Genomic DNA, 18,411 nt, shown 5'->3' with positions numbered 1-18,411 from the left:
TGAATTTGCACACATAAGTAAACCAATATTGAATGATAGCTGAATTTATAACAACTCTTACCAGCAGTAAGATTATTGGCCCAACATAGAATCCTTTTTTGCTTTTTGGATTCCATGCACTTTTTTGTCTCCTTAAGGCAATCAAAAACATATTCACACCAATCGATATCACTTAGATCCAGGTCTTTCGTGACTTTTGATAGCATGGACATGTCACATGTTCCCATGCTCATTGACTGACCTAGTGTATTACACAGCAGGACAAAAAGATATTTACTTTAAAGAGTAAATCTGCACGTGTTGTTTGCATAATAACTTGTTGAACTGCCCTTGGTCTAATATTATCTTCATCATCGAATTGTTTCTTCCAAACAGTTATCGTGTCGTCTGTAACTTCTCTATAAGCCATGGACTTTATTGTAACATTTCCCAGAGGCAGACCCAACAGTTCGTGAATAACCTGCCGATTAATTGGTATATCACCATGATGAAGGTTGAGTACCATCCTATCTGTATCAAAATTCCTTATAGTATAATGCCCCATAATTGATGCACACCCATCCACTTTCATATTCAACAAATGCCCCAGACCAATAGAAGAAATATACGCTTCCTATTCCTTGCTAAGGTTATGCATACAACTGTACAAAACATTTGGAGATGTCCGTACTTGTATTCGCCTTGCTTCTTCTGCATCATTTCCTACAACTTTAGGCATTTTCCTTGCTTTCACTACATTTCCTTCTTTATTCTTTTGTCTTTTTAATTTCTTCACATTTTCTTTGTCATCATCTTTGAAGGAAGTATAATGCATTCTCTTTTTCCTTATAAGCACAGGTTTAGCATCTTCAAAATCAGAGTCTTCATCTTCATTAAGCTTCTTGACAGTTACCTTATGTTTTCCTGTTAAGTCATATTTAGCACAATAAATGATTATAACTAAATTACAAAAATAAAATTATACTAAATTTAATTAAAAATAAATCATTACCTGAACATGAGTTTAAAACAACAACTTCATCACCTTTTATTTTACAACTATCAAACCGTCTTTTTGTTCTCAATTCATTTTGCCTATGTATTTCATTATCTTCTGTCATGTCAACACTTTGAATCAAACCTGTCAATATGTAGACAACATAATCATAACTGAACACATTTTGATATACAACTTACATTACATGAAATCATCATTGATACCTTTTTGTTTCTGTATCTTTTTTTTAGATTTTGAAACCCTTTCTTTTCCTGCAGCAAACTTCTTCACATTGACTTTGGTTTTCATATTCTTTTCTATTAATAAATATAAAACAATACAAGTTATTAAAGCTAACTACAAAAACAAACTTTAAATAAATTTAATTTTAAACAAATTCATTACTTGAATCTGAGCTCAAAACTACAACTTTAAGATCCCTTTGCATTGAATTGTCTGGTGTGCAATTCACACGTTCCTCCACACCTGTCCAAAAATTAAGATACATAATCAATATAGATTTCAATTGATATTTAACATTTGAATTTTCATTTAATCATCATCACCACCAGTTTGTTTTTTAGTTTTCTTCTTAGGTGTTGAACATTTCTTTTGTCCTTCTCTTCTAATCCGAGGTTTTCCTGTTTCGTTTCCTTGATTGTCTTCATCTTCAATATCAATAAGCAATGGATTGGATTCTTCATTAGTGAATTTGCTGAATGCCGTCTTTAGTAATATCCTCTCGCTTTTCTTTCTACCTAATAGTAGAATTAAAATACCTTATTCATTTATAATTCAGAATTGAATCATCATCAACTAAAATAATCATACATTATCCCTAGTAAACACAAACTCAATCAAACACATACCCAACAACAGAGTAATGTCTACAAAAATCATCACTTAACAAACAGTGTAAATAATTTAGTCATAAAAACCATTATGGACTACTACACCATTATTCATTACGTACTACATCATGTACAGGATCAAAAACATATACATACTCAATAAAGGACCCATTCACAACCGAATATGCCTTTAACAATCTAAACAATATACAACCCACAACAAGGATTAATACTAGAAAGGTAATTATGTACCACAAACAATCATATTTTACAAATAATCAATAGTGAAGACATTTATACCCTTCCTTATTCTTTTGCTCTTAAACACCATTCAAAATCGAATACTAATATCAATTACTCCTCTTGTGGTACTGATAATCTACTTACTTTGACATTCAACAAGACGACTCTGGAAAAAAAAGTAAAAAAAACCCTAATTTTTGGGTTTTCATAATCGTACTTAAGTTCAAAGTAGTCGACTACGACTACACATGTATCTACATCATAAAACTTTCAATCACAATCATAAACGATTAATCTTAAATACATTTCATATCAGACTACCGTAACATTGAAACTCATCTACGATTACCATTTTCGTTTAAACATTCACATACAATATCGTTTTATTCGTAAAATACAAACTTTAAATCAACAATCATCGACGATTTTGAGTCACTACAGTTCATAATAGATGATATAAAGAAAAAACGAAAAAACCTAATTCTAGGGTTTTCAGAATCGTTAAAATGTAAACATTAAGAAGAACTAAACCCACTACTACACCCGTTTTCCACTCAATCGACATTCAAAAAAGATTAGAAAGCTTACTTCTTCCACTTCGGTTGATGGTCGACGACATTCATCCACCTTCAACCCTTTACGGACTTCTGAATGCACAAATCTCTTTACGGATGAACAGTAGTAATCGATTGTCGTATAAATGTTTAGCTGTGACAATATTTTGCATTGCAGATACGATCGATTCCTCCCAAAGATAAGAAGTTAGCTATGATTACTAAAACATAGGAACGGTTTTTTTTAATTGTCAAACTTACATGATATACTCAAAATAGATGACATCATAAAATTACTTGAATACCCTTTTATATTTTTTTAATTAAAAACAATTTAAAATCACTTAATATTATGTTTAAATTAATGATTAATGACAGCCTTAAATTTTAAATATTTAATGTACCAGATTTGTTCTCGCGTTCTCAACCTTTTAGGTGTTCTCATTTGATCATTTTCATATATATATATATATATATATATATATATATATATATATATATATATATATATATATATATATATATATATATATATATATATATATCTCGACGTGCAGGCTACTGGTTGTTTCTTATAATTAAACGATCAAACCCCAGTTTGTTTTTATGAAAAATAACGTGCAGTTAGTAGTTGACTTATAAAGCCTTATCGATTGCATGCATGTAGTGGGAATAAAAAAAGCAAGAGGTGAATTGGGAATGAAGAGATATTTGTGAAACCAACTACGTTGACTAATTTTGCAAGTTGGTTATAGAACGTAATAATATTATTCATAGGGCATGCATTGGTTAATATATCAATCATTAAAGATGGCCACTTGAATTATATATATACTTTTTAATTTCTCTGTTACCTGTCCCAGTTAAATATTCAAAATCCAACCACACAGTGTCGTATATATAAAGATCGATAAATTTAATATCTCCATATTACTTCCAATTTATAAACAATCAACAATAATGAACAAAATCATGGCAAAGGTCCAACGGTTTAGAAGCATTAGGCAACTTCACACAATAATATCTCAAGAAACCATTAGACCCTCTTCACCAACACCTCCACACTTAAACACTTATAACCTCTCGTTGCTGGATCAGTTTGCCCCTAACATGCGTATGCGAATAGTTTTCTTCTACCCAAAGTACAAAACTGGTGACTCCAACATCCTAAAGCAATCGTTAGCTAAGTGTTTGACGCAGTACTACCCCTTGGCAGGTAGGTTTCCGACACCTCCTGCACCATACATTAACTGCAACGACGGTGGGGCTGAGTTCTTGGAAGCTATTAATGATAGTCCACTCGATGAGTTCATTCAAAAAAATGAGCAAGACGAAGCCCTAGACCAACTCTTTCCTTATGGTCTGAGTTGTATTGCTCACAATACTAGACCTGGCTTGGTCGAGGTCCAGCTGAACCATTTTGCTTGTGGTGGAGCGGCAGTGGCTGTGTCAATGTCGCACAAGGTTGCTGACGCATTGACAATGGCCACCTTCATCAACCATTGGGCCATTACTAAGCGTTTTCAGTCGCCAATAAACCCATATTTCATTTCATCCTCCACAAGTAATAAAATTATGCCAGAGTTCATGATTAAAGAGATAGATAAGGTTAAATATTCGTCGAGGAGATTTGTATTTCCTAATGCAAAACTAAATGAGCTCAAGAACAAGGTTATGGCAATGTGCACAGCTCCGACCAACCCCACTCGGGTTGAATTGTTGGTATCTCTCCTATTTAAACACGCAGTGAGTGCAGCGACAACAAAGTCAGGTTCTTTAGAGCCATCAAACTTGTTTTTAACAGTGAACATGAGGAACAAATTTTTAGAAAACTATCCTCAAACAACAGCAGGCAACATACTTGGGATGGTGATAGTAAAGATGGCGGATTCAGGTGAAATCAGGTTGAATGAGTTGATTGTTGAACTAAGGAAAGGAAAAATGGAGCTTAATGATCTAAGAGATGTGCAGGAAGGAGGTGAAAACGTGGCAGACATGTTCTCAACCCTACAAGGTGATGTTAGCCGAGTTTATAATATTTCAAGCGTGTGTAGGTTTCCATTTTATAATGTGGATTTCGGGTGGGGCAAGCCAGTAGAAGTTACAATACGAGTTCCAAATGTGGAGGCTAATGGTCTGGTTCTGATGGATACTCCGTTAGGAGATGGTATTACTGCATTTGTGCATCTGCCAGAAGAAGAAATGACCATTCTTCAAAACGATAACGAGTTCGTTACCTATGTGGAAGACATCTAATAATGTATCTGCCAATTGCGGTGTTTTTCTTATGATAGTAGCTATCTCTTGTGCATTATAGCAGCTTGTTTGATAACATTTTCGCTTTTATTCCTCCATTTTATGTTCCATAAGAATGAGAATTCAATACAAAAAAGTTTAGCAATCGTTTAATATCCCCAGTCGGCCGGGTGTTATGTTCATGTATTGTGTATACTTAGGCCGGTCCAAACATATATATGGGGCCGAAAAAAAAGAGCCCTCCAAATACAAATATAATAAAGATTAAAAAAAAGATCATTTATTTTTCAGTACAGACGTGTTCAATTAGCAATAACAAGTAACCAAATTGTTTATCTTTTAGGGCCCTAAAAATCATTTACGTAATAATTTATATATATATATATATATACACTACATAGCCCATAAATTTTGGCCCCTGGAGACATGGGCCCTGGGCGGTCGCCCGGGTTGCCCACCGTCTGGACCGGCCCTGTGTATACTTCGTTTATTCTACCTTCTCACTAACAATCACTAACATGTTGTGTTACATAACATTTGCATATTGGCATTCACGAAAAGTCCATTTGCAAAATCTATTGTTCTATTTGAGAATTTTTATTTTTATAATTCTTATAATAGAGGTGCAATTGAATCTGGTAGGTTTTAAATAAGGTGTATGTTCAAATCATAGCACCAATGAGCCCTTATGGCAATAAAGTTTCACCTTTAGTGGTTCAAGGCATCAGACATAGAAAGATTAATCAATACACGAAAAGTGACCCAAAATCCTCGTTAGACAAGTTACTTTTCTAAAAACAAATACAAAATTGTATCTTATTATAATGAAAGTCAATGAAATGATGACCATCACCTTAATTACCTTCCTTAACATCTTCGAGGTAACAAATTTATAAAATCCATAAGAATATCATGCATGTTTTTTATTTTATAAAATGGTGTTTTACGTTTAACACTGTTATTGTTGATCTAGAAATAAATTAACTTTATTTATTTATTTATTTGAAGTTTAATATTTGTGATGCGAATAAGGGGGTGGGGTGATTTGTTTTTGGGTTTTTATGATTGCTGCGGAAAAAATAACTAGAACAAGAAAATAAAAAAAATGATAGATTTGATAGACAATCTAGACCTATAGATTGAAAATCGGGTGAAAACTAGTTAAGACCTATTAACTTGAATTCTATCAAAATTAGGAAAACATCCGTCAAATGATATTTGATGACAAGCCAAGACCTATTGACTTGAAATCGAGTCACGAATGAGAAACACATCCCAAACAATGATAACAATCCAAATTATATGCAATAATTGAAGAAAAATTGAACAAACGCTCTCCAATATTCAACTCGATTATTCTCTGTTACAAATGATCTACTAAGGGCTATTATGATTGCAGCCGAAACAATAACTAGAACAAGAACGACAAGAAAATAAGAAAAATGATAGATCTGATAAACAATCTAGATATATAGATTGAATATCAAGTGAAAACAAGTTAAGACCTATTAACTTGAATTCTATAAAAATCAAGAAAGCATCCGTCAAATGATATTTGACGACAAGCCAAGACCTATTGACTTGAAATCGATCCACGAATGAGAAACACGTCCCAAATAATGACAAAAATCCGAATTAAATGCAATAATTGAAGAAATGATGAAAAAATGTTCTTCAAAATTCAACTCGATTATTCTCTTTTACAAATGATCTACCAAGAACTATTTAAAGCATTACATTGATTACAAAAAGGAAACTAATAAATAAAATGAAACTACCTAATAAAGGCTTAAAAGAAGACAACAAAATAAAATAAAATTGTTTCCAAAAATAAATAGAATTTTCTAGATGTTAATCCACACAATTAGCCATCTAAACCCTTGTGCCATTTATCCTAGCAAGTAGTCTTCATATCCATCAGTAAGCACTTTGGAATTGACATGTCGTTCGGAATTTATAGCACATGTCATTCATAATCAAACAGGCATTAAGAATTGAAAAGTCGTTCGGAATCGACACGTAGTCCGGAACCCATATCCATGCATGTATAAGAACTAAATGTATGGGAGTCTGATTGGTTTCGAGATTGTTCGCAATTGCAACACTCTGAAGTTCACATTTGATCGTACTCTGACGTTTGCATTGGATCGTACCCCAAGAATCGCAACCAATCATAAAAGGCCCCGTCGTACCGATGACAAAAGACATTGATTTATTCTGATGGCTCGGAACCAATCCTGACTTGTCGCAATCACAGCCAATAACACTTGGATCACAACTGTTTACAAGTGACTGTGATGGCTTGCGATCATTCACAATCAACACCCGGCTCGGAATTTGAAGAGTCGACCTTCGTATCCAGTCACATTTGACGTTTGTAACCTTTTGCGATCATGTTGGAATTTAAACTTGGAGAATTGCAACCCATACTCGTGTCAATTTGAAGGTGATGAACTTGAATAAATGGTTGAAGAAATCTTTTGTGAGTTTAAGAGTATACATAATCAAGGTAAGAAACTCTATGTCACATCAAAACACCAATCATATTCTCCAAGATATTCAACTATGCTTAGAATAAAGTTAAATATGGAGATGATAGTATTTGCAGAATTCACATAAATTGAATTTAGTCAAGACCTATTAATAAAGTATTTTCTTTAAACTACACATTGAAGGTCAAGCTAGAGTTACAAGACTTTGGTATTTTAGAAATAGGATTTGATATTGAATTTAGTATTTGGAACATTTTGACAACAACTATTATATACTTTTTTGATATATTGTGATATGATCTTCACATCAATACTTGTTGTGTTCTATATTAAAAAGTTTAATCCATGAATAATCTAATTATTCTACAAGTTCATAATCAGTTACAATTATGGGAGCAATTATAAAGTAAGATTAATATGAACTTGATTTATTGACTCTCATAAAATGAAAGTAGGCAATAGGTTGTAATCAAGATTCATAGGTATTTATTAGAGAATAAGTATTGGACTTGACCCGCATCAAGATCACCTCATGGATCGCTATCATGAGTGATACATGATAAAAGGTACTATATTTGTATTCTTAATGACCGAGATACATAGTGGGACTTATATGTACTTGTAATACCTGTTTTTCATAACATGTATTATTTCAAGAGATTTGGATATTTATAAGATGAGTAGGTATTTTCTATTAGCACAATACAACTTGGTGGTATGATCACCACGACATTGTATAACATGAGTCATCGAGAAAAGTGTCGAATGTTGAACGATACGTGACAGAAATGTTGAACGACATGGCGTCATTGATTGTATAAATAGATCTTATTTGATGTCGATTAAGGGATTTTGGCACATGTTATCGGCCAAGGGCTGAGTTACGATATTCATTGAGGTATTTGTTACTACGTTAATTATGACTACGATATGTATTATTTTTCGAAATCTATTAGACTCGAGTATGTATTACGGGAATTCATGATATGGTGTTGTTGCGAACCTGTAACATCTTAATTTTTCACCCCAATTTTGTTTTTATTTTAAAAAAAAACTTATTTAAGAGAATATATTAGTGGAAGTCTTATTTAAAATTTATTATAAAAAACATCACCAATGTTACTTTATTATAAAAACATCCCCTTCAAGGTTAGGATTGCAAAACCAACAATAATGGAAAACTCAACTACATGTCCAAATGGTATCATTACTAAAACATAAACTAGAATGTAACTACCCAAAAGCCCCCAATTCTCACTAGTCATCATATCAAGCAACCCGTACCAATGAAAGGCAAAAGCAACAACCAAAGAAACAAGTGTCAGGAAATACTAAGTGAGTCAACCATAAGTATAATGCTAGGAAAACACACATACCATCACATACATCACATATTCATCACTTGGTTACCATTAAGTTCTACCATTATTATTTATCTTTTAATATTAGAAAAATATCAATTATTACTAACCCAACCCTTGGGTCCACTACTAACCCGTAAGGTAAACACCCCACACACGGGCCCATCATTAACCCGAAGGTAAAACTCGTTCACTACTAAGTGATCATCCGAACCTCTCCCCATTGGGTCCATTACTAATTCAAGACATAGATACCTTATTCACTACTAACGTGACTGGCTCGACCTAATGCTTTAAGTAAGGCACAACTCTCACCCGTATCGTTACCTCTGATGTGTTGTGTTCGCTACTCTGACAATTTAAATACAAGTATTGAATTTGTTTTTCGAGAGTGGTACTTGTCATTGCTTCCCATCACTAGAAATTTTCTACCCAAACCTGATATTTGATCGAACACCATCAGTACACCAATTTCACTTCATTCCTTGCAATCATGGACCATGTCTCGAATGGTGGTCTAGAAAAACCACTCAATATCACTACTGGATTAAGCTTTTTCCTTTTAGGTGTCTTTCAACCTATAAGTCGCTCACAAGTATTCAGATAGGGTACACACACCTAAGTCTAGGTTGCTACCCTTTACGACCCACTAAATGTATCCCCCGTTTTAATTAATATATTATTAATTCATCACAAAAGGATTACACTACAAGCCTCACTAAGTACTCATGCTTAATTTCTATTAATAATATTAGATGGAATATTACTTCCATGTTTTATATTATGTAATAAAGTAACAAAGTATCAACCATTAAGGCATTTTAAATCTTTATATAATCATGGTTATATTATCACTTCATCATTAAGACATATTTTATCACTAGCATGCATTGTCTTAACCAACATATGCAAATATTACCAAGAAATTATAACATGCATATATGACACACAATTAACACAAATCCATCTTTCTGTCATGGACTTATTACACCCCTCACACCAATATATCCAATAAAAAGTCTAGCATGAAGGAAACATCAGTCATATCAAAACTTAAACCATAATTGGGGTACATGCAACTTATATAACCTAGGTTCATACCAATGACTCTAAGGTAAAATTCGTAACAGGTACTATAAAAACCACAAAGATTGACTCACCTTTGTAAAAAAACACCATTTCCGCACTTCAAATCTTGTAGTATTTGAGGTTCCCCTATTACAACAAAAATAAGTATATTACTATAAGTTTTCAAGATAAACAATAACAATTCCATACCCAAATATGTAGACTACTTACTAGGCCAAATCCCATATTTTTGACCCAAAAAGTAGCCAGTTCAAGGCCTGCTTAGCACCACCAAAACCTATTAAAATTATACTCTTTTTTCACATTACATTAGTTTATACTTTTATCTTTTCAGGGACTTGTAAAGGTCTATAAAAGTTTCTACAATTTTCTATGGATTTTACATAACTGCTATCAGTGCAGCTAATTCCGGATCAGTATGTCAAAACAACAATTTTAACCTTAGTTAGAATAAATATCAAATCAAGGAAAAAATCAGGGACATACTTGATTCAAAATCCAAACTTCGAGAATTTACGGATCCTAAATCCGAACCCCGATGATTTTTCTGGAATTTTTAGAAAACAAGCACAAAATAGGTATTTTCATACAAGTTCCTAGCTTTGACATTTAAGGGTTGATTGACGTCTTAACCCATTAAGCAATAACCAAAAATGACTCACAAGCTGAAAATTAAGTTCATAAAATGAGCAAAAACTCATGGAGTCATAGTGACAATTTCAACTTCTAACCATGACTTAAAGTACAATGCTTTTAAGGGAAAAAACAAAGTATGATGCTAAAAGAGAGACCACCATTTGGACTTGGGTTTCCTCCACCATTAAGCCACATACCAAGAAATTGAGGGAATGTTTTGAGAGCCTTTTGGATGGCTCAAACCAAAGTCTTATATGCAGAAAATTACACACATGAATACACTAGAATTAAAGATACCCAAATCAAGGTTTTGACACCAAAGCAAAACAATCTGACTCCGAGATTGTAACCAATTCTTGAGTATCAATTTCAAAACGAGAGTGTTTCTTCCTAATATTTTCACAGATAAATTACTCAAATACACACTCAACATGGCTGTAAATCGATCACATATAACCACTAGGATTGAGATTAGAAAGAAACATGATTTTTGACACCAAATGGGAGCAACTAGCCCAAGATTTCAACCAACACATTAACAATTGAAGTAGAATTACATGAGGAATAAATAATCAAGAAGTTACCAAGATTGTTGATAAATTTCTAGCCTTAATTGAACTCCTCAACACAGTCCCTTCGACCCCCTCACTTCACAACCTTGTGATCATCCTCCTCCCTCCTCTTCACGTTTGTTTTTTTTTTCTTGCTACCCTTGCTCGATCATGCTCCATAGTGGATCTCTCCCACACAATTGGACCTTTTTTTTCTTTCGTCCTAGTCGACACCTCACAAGAACGAAGTCCAATAACTAATTTTGGGTCGGCTTTTAATTCACATTCAATGGAAACGGACGTGAAGAAGGAACGATTCAATGTCATGAAGGTTATAGTCGAACCCCCCTAGTCCCTAAAGATATAGCCTTGGACAACCTCTTCCCCGAACATAGATAAATTAACATATTAATTTAATTTTATTGACATTTCAACCCCTCAACTTCATTTATACAATCAAATGAATTATATTTAGCCTAATAATTACATAAATCAATTGAATTGGATTATATTCCTCTTATTTATTGATTAATTATTTTAGACATTAAAGAGAAACATTTTTATTTAATTTATTTCAATTTATGATCGTAAAGCCACAATCATTTATAAAAATAATTACTCGAGTAACGGAAGCTAACAACGTTACCAAAAGGATTTTCAGGTTGTTACAATCCTTCCCTCTTTAAAATGATTATGTCTCTAAAATACGATACATGTACAAACAACGTAGGGTAACGAACCTTTATGTCTTTTGACCACCTAGGTCACTTTTGACATGTACTTGTCCTCCTATTGGAACTTAAGGAGATTAACTTGTTTCATCACCTACTTGGTGTCTCTCTCACGAAGATAACTACCAACTCTCTTATCTTGTGCATAAATTAGGCAAATCACAACTTGTCTAGCAGCAAGACACTCGACTCATAACATGCCTAGCTTGATTGTCAAAACAAATAATTCTCATCCAGTGAGAGTCTTTCTGTATCACCCTTTGACGACTTATACTTGAAGCTCCTTGACCACCTCCACAAAAATATATCCACTAACTTCCTTGAGCCCTATATTTCATGAGCCAAGTGAGCCTCACACCTCCTCTCTAGAGACTTGCTCGCCAAAAAGCACAACTCATGAAAACGAACCCTAGTGTTCTTTCCACACAAAGCGGACATACCCTCACAGAAATGTGTAATTTGCTCACACTTTCAGCATAGCGAATCTCAGTATGTTTGGCAGACAGCCAAAACTTATCAATGACAACATCACACGACGTGATCCCGATCGGAGTCCAAGTCAAACGGAAAAGTGTATCTGACCATCACAATAGGACACTCATCGAAGATTAAGATTCTCCAATTCTATGATAATGTCTAACACGAAACCTTCAGAGCACCCCGAAGTAACACAAAACACGCATAGAAAGAAATAAATACTAGCTTCAAACACAAACAATACATATCAAACAAAGCATTTAACTATAAAAGTTCTGGCAATACCTTATCATCACGTCTGGCCTCCTCAGCGGTCATCTAAAATGCTCGTGCATGTACGTTTCGTGCATTAGTATTCTTACCATTTCCACCAGTATCAACCTTCATATTTGGACACCAACCAACCATATGACCCATCTATCTAGAATTATAACAAAGCAGCTTATTTTTCCACTCTCCTAGATTGAGATCCAACTTACCATACTGCCTACAAATCATAGTGCTGCTACTTCATGGCCCCTTATGACAGGAGTGACACTTCATGCAGTAACCCGACTTGTCGCCATTCTCATTTTGATGACCGTTATTTTCCATCTATAATTTAGAAGAACCCTCCCCTTTCCTCTTCTCGCCTGCTCTTCCTATGGTACCATCACAAATTGTGATAGCTTTCTCAATCTTGTGTGCCTCGTCTATTGCCTCAATAAGTGTAGCATTCGATCTGACTATCGCCTGACACTCGTATGGTAATCCCTCAACAAAGCGCCGCACCGTCTTCTCGTTAGTAGAAAAATAGTCTAAGGAAAATTGCGACTTTTCAGTAAAGGTTGTGTTGTATTTAACTATCGACATGTTTCCCTTTTTTTAGGGAAACAAACTCCTACTCGACCTATTCTTTGCTTCCTTCGCTACTGAATCTGTGACAATCTGAAATTTCTATTCTCCATTCAATTCAATAGAAGTCAGAACAGTTTCTGCTAACTTTCAAGCTTTTTGGAATAAGTTTGAGTGTTTTAAAGTTAGTGCTTCAGGAGATAACAGGAGAGAGGATGCCTTAGGGTTTATTGTGCATCAATAAAGTTCCAAAAACTCCAAGAGTTTGGAGTTTACGGCCCAAATGGTATTAGGGCCGTAAACCCTAATGACTATATAAGTGACACTTAGTTTATTTTTAACCTTTTTTTCACACTCCCAAGTCTAGAACCAATTCTCTCTCAAGTATCATCCAAAGTTCTTCAAAAATCTTCAAGAAAGTAAGTGTTTTCTTCCTTGTTTAGTTGATATCTACCCTAATCTAGTGATCTTACATGATTTCATCCATGAAATCATTCCATTTGTGTAGATCTTCAAGTGTTCTTAGTTTCACCAAGAACACACACTAGTGTTCTTGGACTTCCAACACCTTTTAAAGCTTCTACATAGTAAGTACTCTTACCTTGGCTTGTTATAAGAATTGTTACACTTCTAAAACATCTAGAAATCACAAGGAAACACTAGATCAAAGGTGTTTACGGTCCAAGATGTTCTTGGACCGTAAACCCTAACCAAGGGGCCAAAGTGTGCCCTAGTCCCTTACCAAGCCTTGGAAACTAGTCTAGATCTCATCCTTGATGTGCTTAGGACTTAAAACATCAAAAATACCATAAACCATATGGGTTTACGGCCGTAAACACATGGAGAAGTGGTCCATGGGCCGTAAACTCCATTTAGGAGTGAAATGATGCCACAAACACTTCCTAAGGCTTATACTTGAAGTAGGATGCTTGCTTATGCCTTGAAAAGCTTCAAAACACAAAATAGTAGAAGTGCCATGAGTTTACGGCCGTAAACTCATGGGTTTACGACCGTAAACTCCAAAGGAGTTGGTCACAAAACCGTAAACTCCAATAGAGGGTTCCCTTGAACCCTAAACTCAATAGCCAAGTCCTACAACCCTGAGATGCAATCCTTAGGACTTATAGCACTTAAAGCAAGTGTTTTACATGTCTTAGGATGTCTTAACTTGGTTAATTAGTTGTTTTATAACTAACTGGATACATATATGTGTCTTTATATGTCAACTAGGATCCTTGTGTGTGCTCAAGTCTTCACTTGACACTTAGCATCCTATATCGATTCGTTCATCCAAAACACTCACTACATGTAAGTTTATACCCCTTAATTAACCTTTTAAATGTTTTTAAATGCTTTTATGGGGGGGGGGGGGGATACAAGTTAAATTCTTATAGTCATTATATCAATCACATGTGATTAATGATTACTAAACAAGTAGATTTCTTACTTTTCAAACTGTTTTACAAACCCTTTTACATCTCAAATACTTTTATCAAACTCTTTTACATGTCAATTCCTTTTAGTAAATCCTTTTCATGTCAATTACTTTTACTTAAACTCTTTTACACTTATATTCTATTAAATGTATATCTTTATAGATATAGTTATATAAGTAGGATTGAAAGGACTTAGGACTGATAACTCACCTTACTTCCTGTTCCTCGTTTGGTTGTGGACTTAGGGTATCGGTTATTTGTCCGAAGGTCATTTGAATCCTAGTTATATATTATGTATATGTATATAGATATAAAGGTTCTTTCTTTCTTTCAGTTCAATACCTTTGGATAGCAAAGGTATACATACATGTTTATACATTCAAATCATATTACTAGTAAGCTACTATAGGTGTAGTTTAGGGAGATACTAATACTATTACTAGAACAATGAAACATACAATGAGTCAGTTCATACATGAGTCATAACTTATAGTGATGAGAAACAAACATAATACATAGTGATAAGAAACAAACATAATACATAGTGATGAGAAGCAAACATAATACATAAGTGATGAGAAACAAACATAATACATAGTGATGAGAAACAAAGAATACATTACCGAGAGAACATACATACAGGCTAGACAGAGAAAGAACACACAATACAGCTAGCACATACATTACATATACATTAATACAGTTATGTGAGCCACGTAACGGGGCATGGCACTACCTGCCATGACCGTTTTGTATCCAGAATCTCCTTAAGTGGGGAGCGTATGAGTTTGTGTATAGATCTATACTGGATTGACTATCCTACACCTTGTTGCTCGCTACAGTGGGACTTGCAAGTCTACGGGTGCCAAACGTCATTTCTTACGACGTCTTACATCGTCGTTTTTCTATGAGTCGGTAGCAAGGTACAGGCCGATCACATGGTACTTTAAATAATACTTGGTTTAAGGTAGTTAGTACAGCAGTAGTTACTTAATACAACACTACAGTACTATTTCATTTTCCCATTACATTCACTTTGTGAACATTCACACAATGCACTGTAATGTAAAAACTATATTTTTGGTTAATGATAGTAAGATTTGGGAAAATACATACTCTTACAAGAGACACACACAGACACTAGATGCCTTGGTATAAGGCTACTTTTAGTAGGAAACATAGGGTTTTCTAGGAGAGTTCAAAACGTCTTACAAAACATCTTACAAAACATATTACAAATACTTTCGTACAAATACAGACACTAATATACTTATGATCTCACCAGCTTTAAAACCGATACTCGCTTTCAAAATAACTTGTATTCTCATGTCACTAGTAGACAGGTATCGGAGCCAAGTTTTGAGAAGATGGAGGTCGTTCAAGACTCATCTTTCATTTTGAATTATATTTTGGTGTCTATTAAATTTGGCAAGACATACTTGTATTAAAATTATATTATTAATGCAATGGATGATGTTGTTGCTTGTTTACTACTATTCATTGTTGTGATACTGTACATGACGTCCTCCGCCCCAGAACGTTTCCGCCGTTCTTGGTTTTGGGGTGTGACAGAATCTCTCTTCCACCTTCTTGATAAGTATTTCCCATGTCATAGCATTCCGAGTAGCATCAGGTATCCTTTTTTCAGTCGCATCCTACCACTCTAAATCCTCGTCCTCAAACCTCCTCACAACATAATTAACTTTTTGGCTCTTGTTAAATTTGACCGAACGGAATGTATGATCGATCTCCATCATCCACCAATGGCACTCTGCATTATCACCTCCACGATAGTTCGACGACTTATAATCCATGAACTCCTTGAAGGTACTACCATGACGACCAATTGCCTCTCCAAACAGCTCCCTCTTAACCGGCTCCCTGGGCATCAAACGGCTCTCGACAATCTCCTCAGCAACCCATCCCTTCGCACCTTCACCCTCCGCATGTAGTAGTCCTACGACTCACATTGCTCACTATAACTGGGAAATCTATGAATCCATACCCTCCATTTCATTGCCACATCTCCTCAAATGTTCATCTAGATCTAGAATGATGGTAGCACTTGTTGTAATGTTCTCTCTCGAAGTAGGATGGTTGTGCTCATGGCAAGGAAGCAATGCTCGTGGTTGATGGGTAATCGGTGGGGTCTAGAAGATAAAAGGGACATACGCCTCCTGCTCATTCTAGTTATCGTCTACTCCGCCCGTGTCACACCCCGACCAACAGCGGAAATGTTGGGGTTGCGACATAAACATTGGATCACAATGCACAACATATATTGAATAATAAAAATGTTACAATCTCCCATAAATTTGGCACGAAGAATTACAATGTTTTCAAAGGATAAAATTCCAGAACAAGTTCTACAAACATAAGTCAAAATAAAATAAAAGGCCTAACTGATCAGCCAACCTAAGACATGTAATATTCCATGACACATAGAGTGTCTCTTCCAGATCCTAATATCTTGAAGATAAATACGTTTGAAAACAATACGTCAACAATAATGTTGGTAAACTTTATACGTTTTGACTTTGTATATTTTTTGTAATCAAAAGTTTTTTTTAACTCATTAATTATAAAGGTATAAAAAAATTCAACATGTTGACCCTTGTAAAATACATATAAGTAAAAAGATTTATGTTTATAGCTTTAAAATTCAAGTGTGCTTAGACTAATGAACTATAAAATCATAAAATGCAACACATTCTATGATTGTAAACCTATAAAATTAAAAGATTTTTGTTTACCGTTCAACTCTATGAAATTTTATAATCAAGAGTACGTGTAAACTAATAATTCATAAAAGTACAATATTTAACACATTTTACCCTTATAAATCCGTACAAGTAAAAGAGTTTCGTTTATCTACATAACTTGTTGATCTAAGTTATAATTTGGTAAAATGTTGGGTCGTTTTAAAAGATTTATATGTTTCAGTTAAATTAATATTTGACACTTAATCATTGAATAAATTGTTCCGTTTTATTCCTGCACATTCTAGAATGAATTTTTCAGATTCTACTGTGAGTTTATAATCGATACTGATGACTGAGCCATGCCACTGCAGAGTACTATAATAAGAATGTCTTAATTTTCACAAACTCAACATAAGAGCCGTGTAGTAGTAAGAGTGGGAACAATTATGCTCGTTTTAGTCTCGTCGGACGAAGGTTGTAACTAGCAACTGCAGGCAGGGTTGTCGACCTATACAGATCTATATCAATAAGTTCCACGTTGCTCCTCGAATTAACGATTATAACGTATAGGAATCATACTAAGCTTTTTATGGATACGTTTTCGTCTCAAACTACTATGATAGTTTTATTGACTAAGAAATTCAAAACATTTGAGATAACTTTAAAAATTGAATCTATAAAGTTTCCTATACTTCAAGTTTATTTTCATAAACTTTAATGAAAAGTTTATCCGACTAATTCATTCGAGTTGTTCAAGAAAGTAAATCAAACATTAAAAAAACTCAATTTGCAAAGTTTCCTCTACTTTGTGCTTTAGTCCCTAAACTTAGACTTTAAATTGCAGTACAAGGTTTCTAACGAATATCAAAAAAACGTAACGGTCATGTTTTGACTAAAATCCAGATTTCAACCAATATAAAATAAACCAATAAATACAGCTCTGAAACACAAATATACAAACAAAGCAGTTATTAAACCGAAACCATAATAAACTCGCTTTTACTATGTTGCGTGGACAACTGACGTTAAATAACATTTGTAGAGGAAAGGATGTCTTTAATTCATTTATATATAGTACATTAATTTGACAACAAGAATGCATATATACTGTGATTTGGGAATTTGCTAAAACACATATTAATATAGTTATTAATCTGTAAGTATGTAGTCAAATCATCGTTTCATGTATAAGCTTTCTTGTATGGTAAAAGTTGCTAAACGC

At 34.1% G+C, this 18,411-nt stretch overlaps 1 protein-coding gene across 1 annotated transcript; it reads left to right on the top strand.

The window, feature by feature from the left end:
- Positions 1–3,569: 3,569 nt before the first annotated feature.
- LOC145125173 (akuammiline synthase 1-like) lies at positions 3,570–5,078 on the top strand. Its single transcript, XM_079060665.1, has one exon. It carries the CDS (start codon positions 3,585–3,587, stop codon positions 4,878–4,880), a length of 1,296 nt encoding a protein of 431 aa, XP_078916791.1. The 5' UTR covers positions 3,570–3,584; the 3' UTR covers positions 4,881–5,078.
- The last annotated feature ends 13,333 nt before the right edge of the window (positions 5,079–18,411 follow it).

This window comes from Lactuca virosa, chromosome 7, assembly GCF_052849685.1.
Source record: "Lactuca virosa cultivar CGN04683 chromosome 7, Lactuca_virosa_CGN04683_v6, whole genome shotgun sequence".
Lineage (NCBI taxonomy): Eukaryota > Viridiplantae > Streptophyta > Magnoliopsida > Asterales > Asteraceae > Lactuca > Lactuca virosa.
The sequence above is the reverse complement of the archived record's forward strand: the minus strand, read 5'-3'. Positions and strand labels throughout refer to the sequence as shown.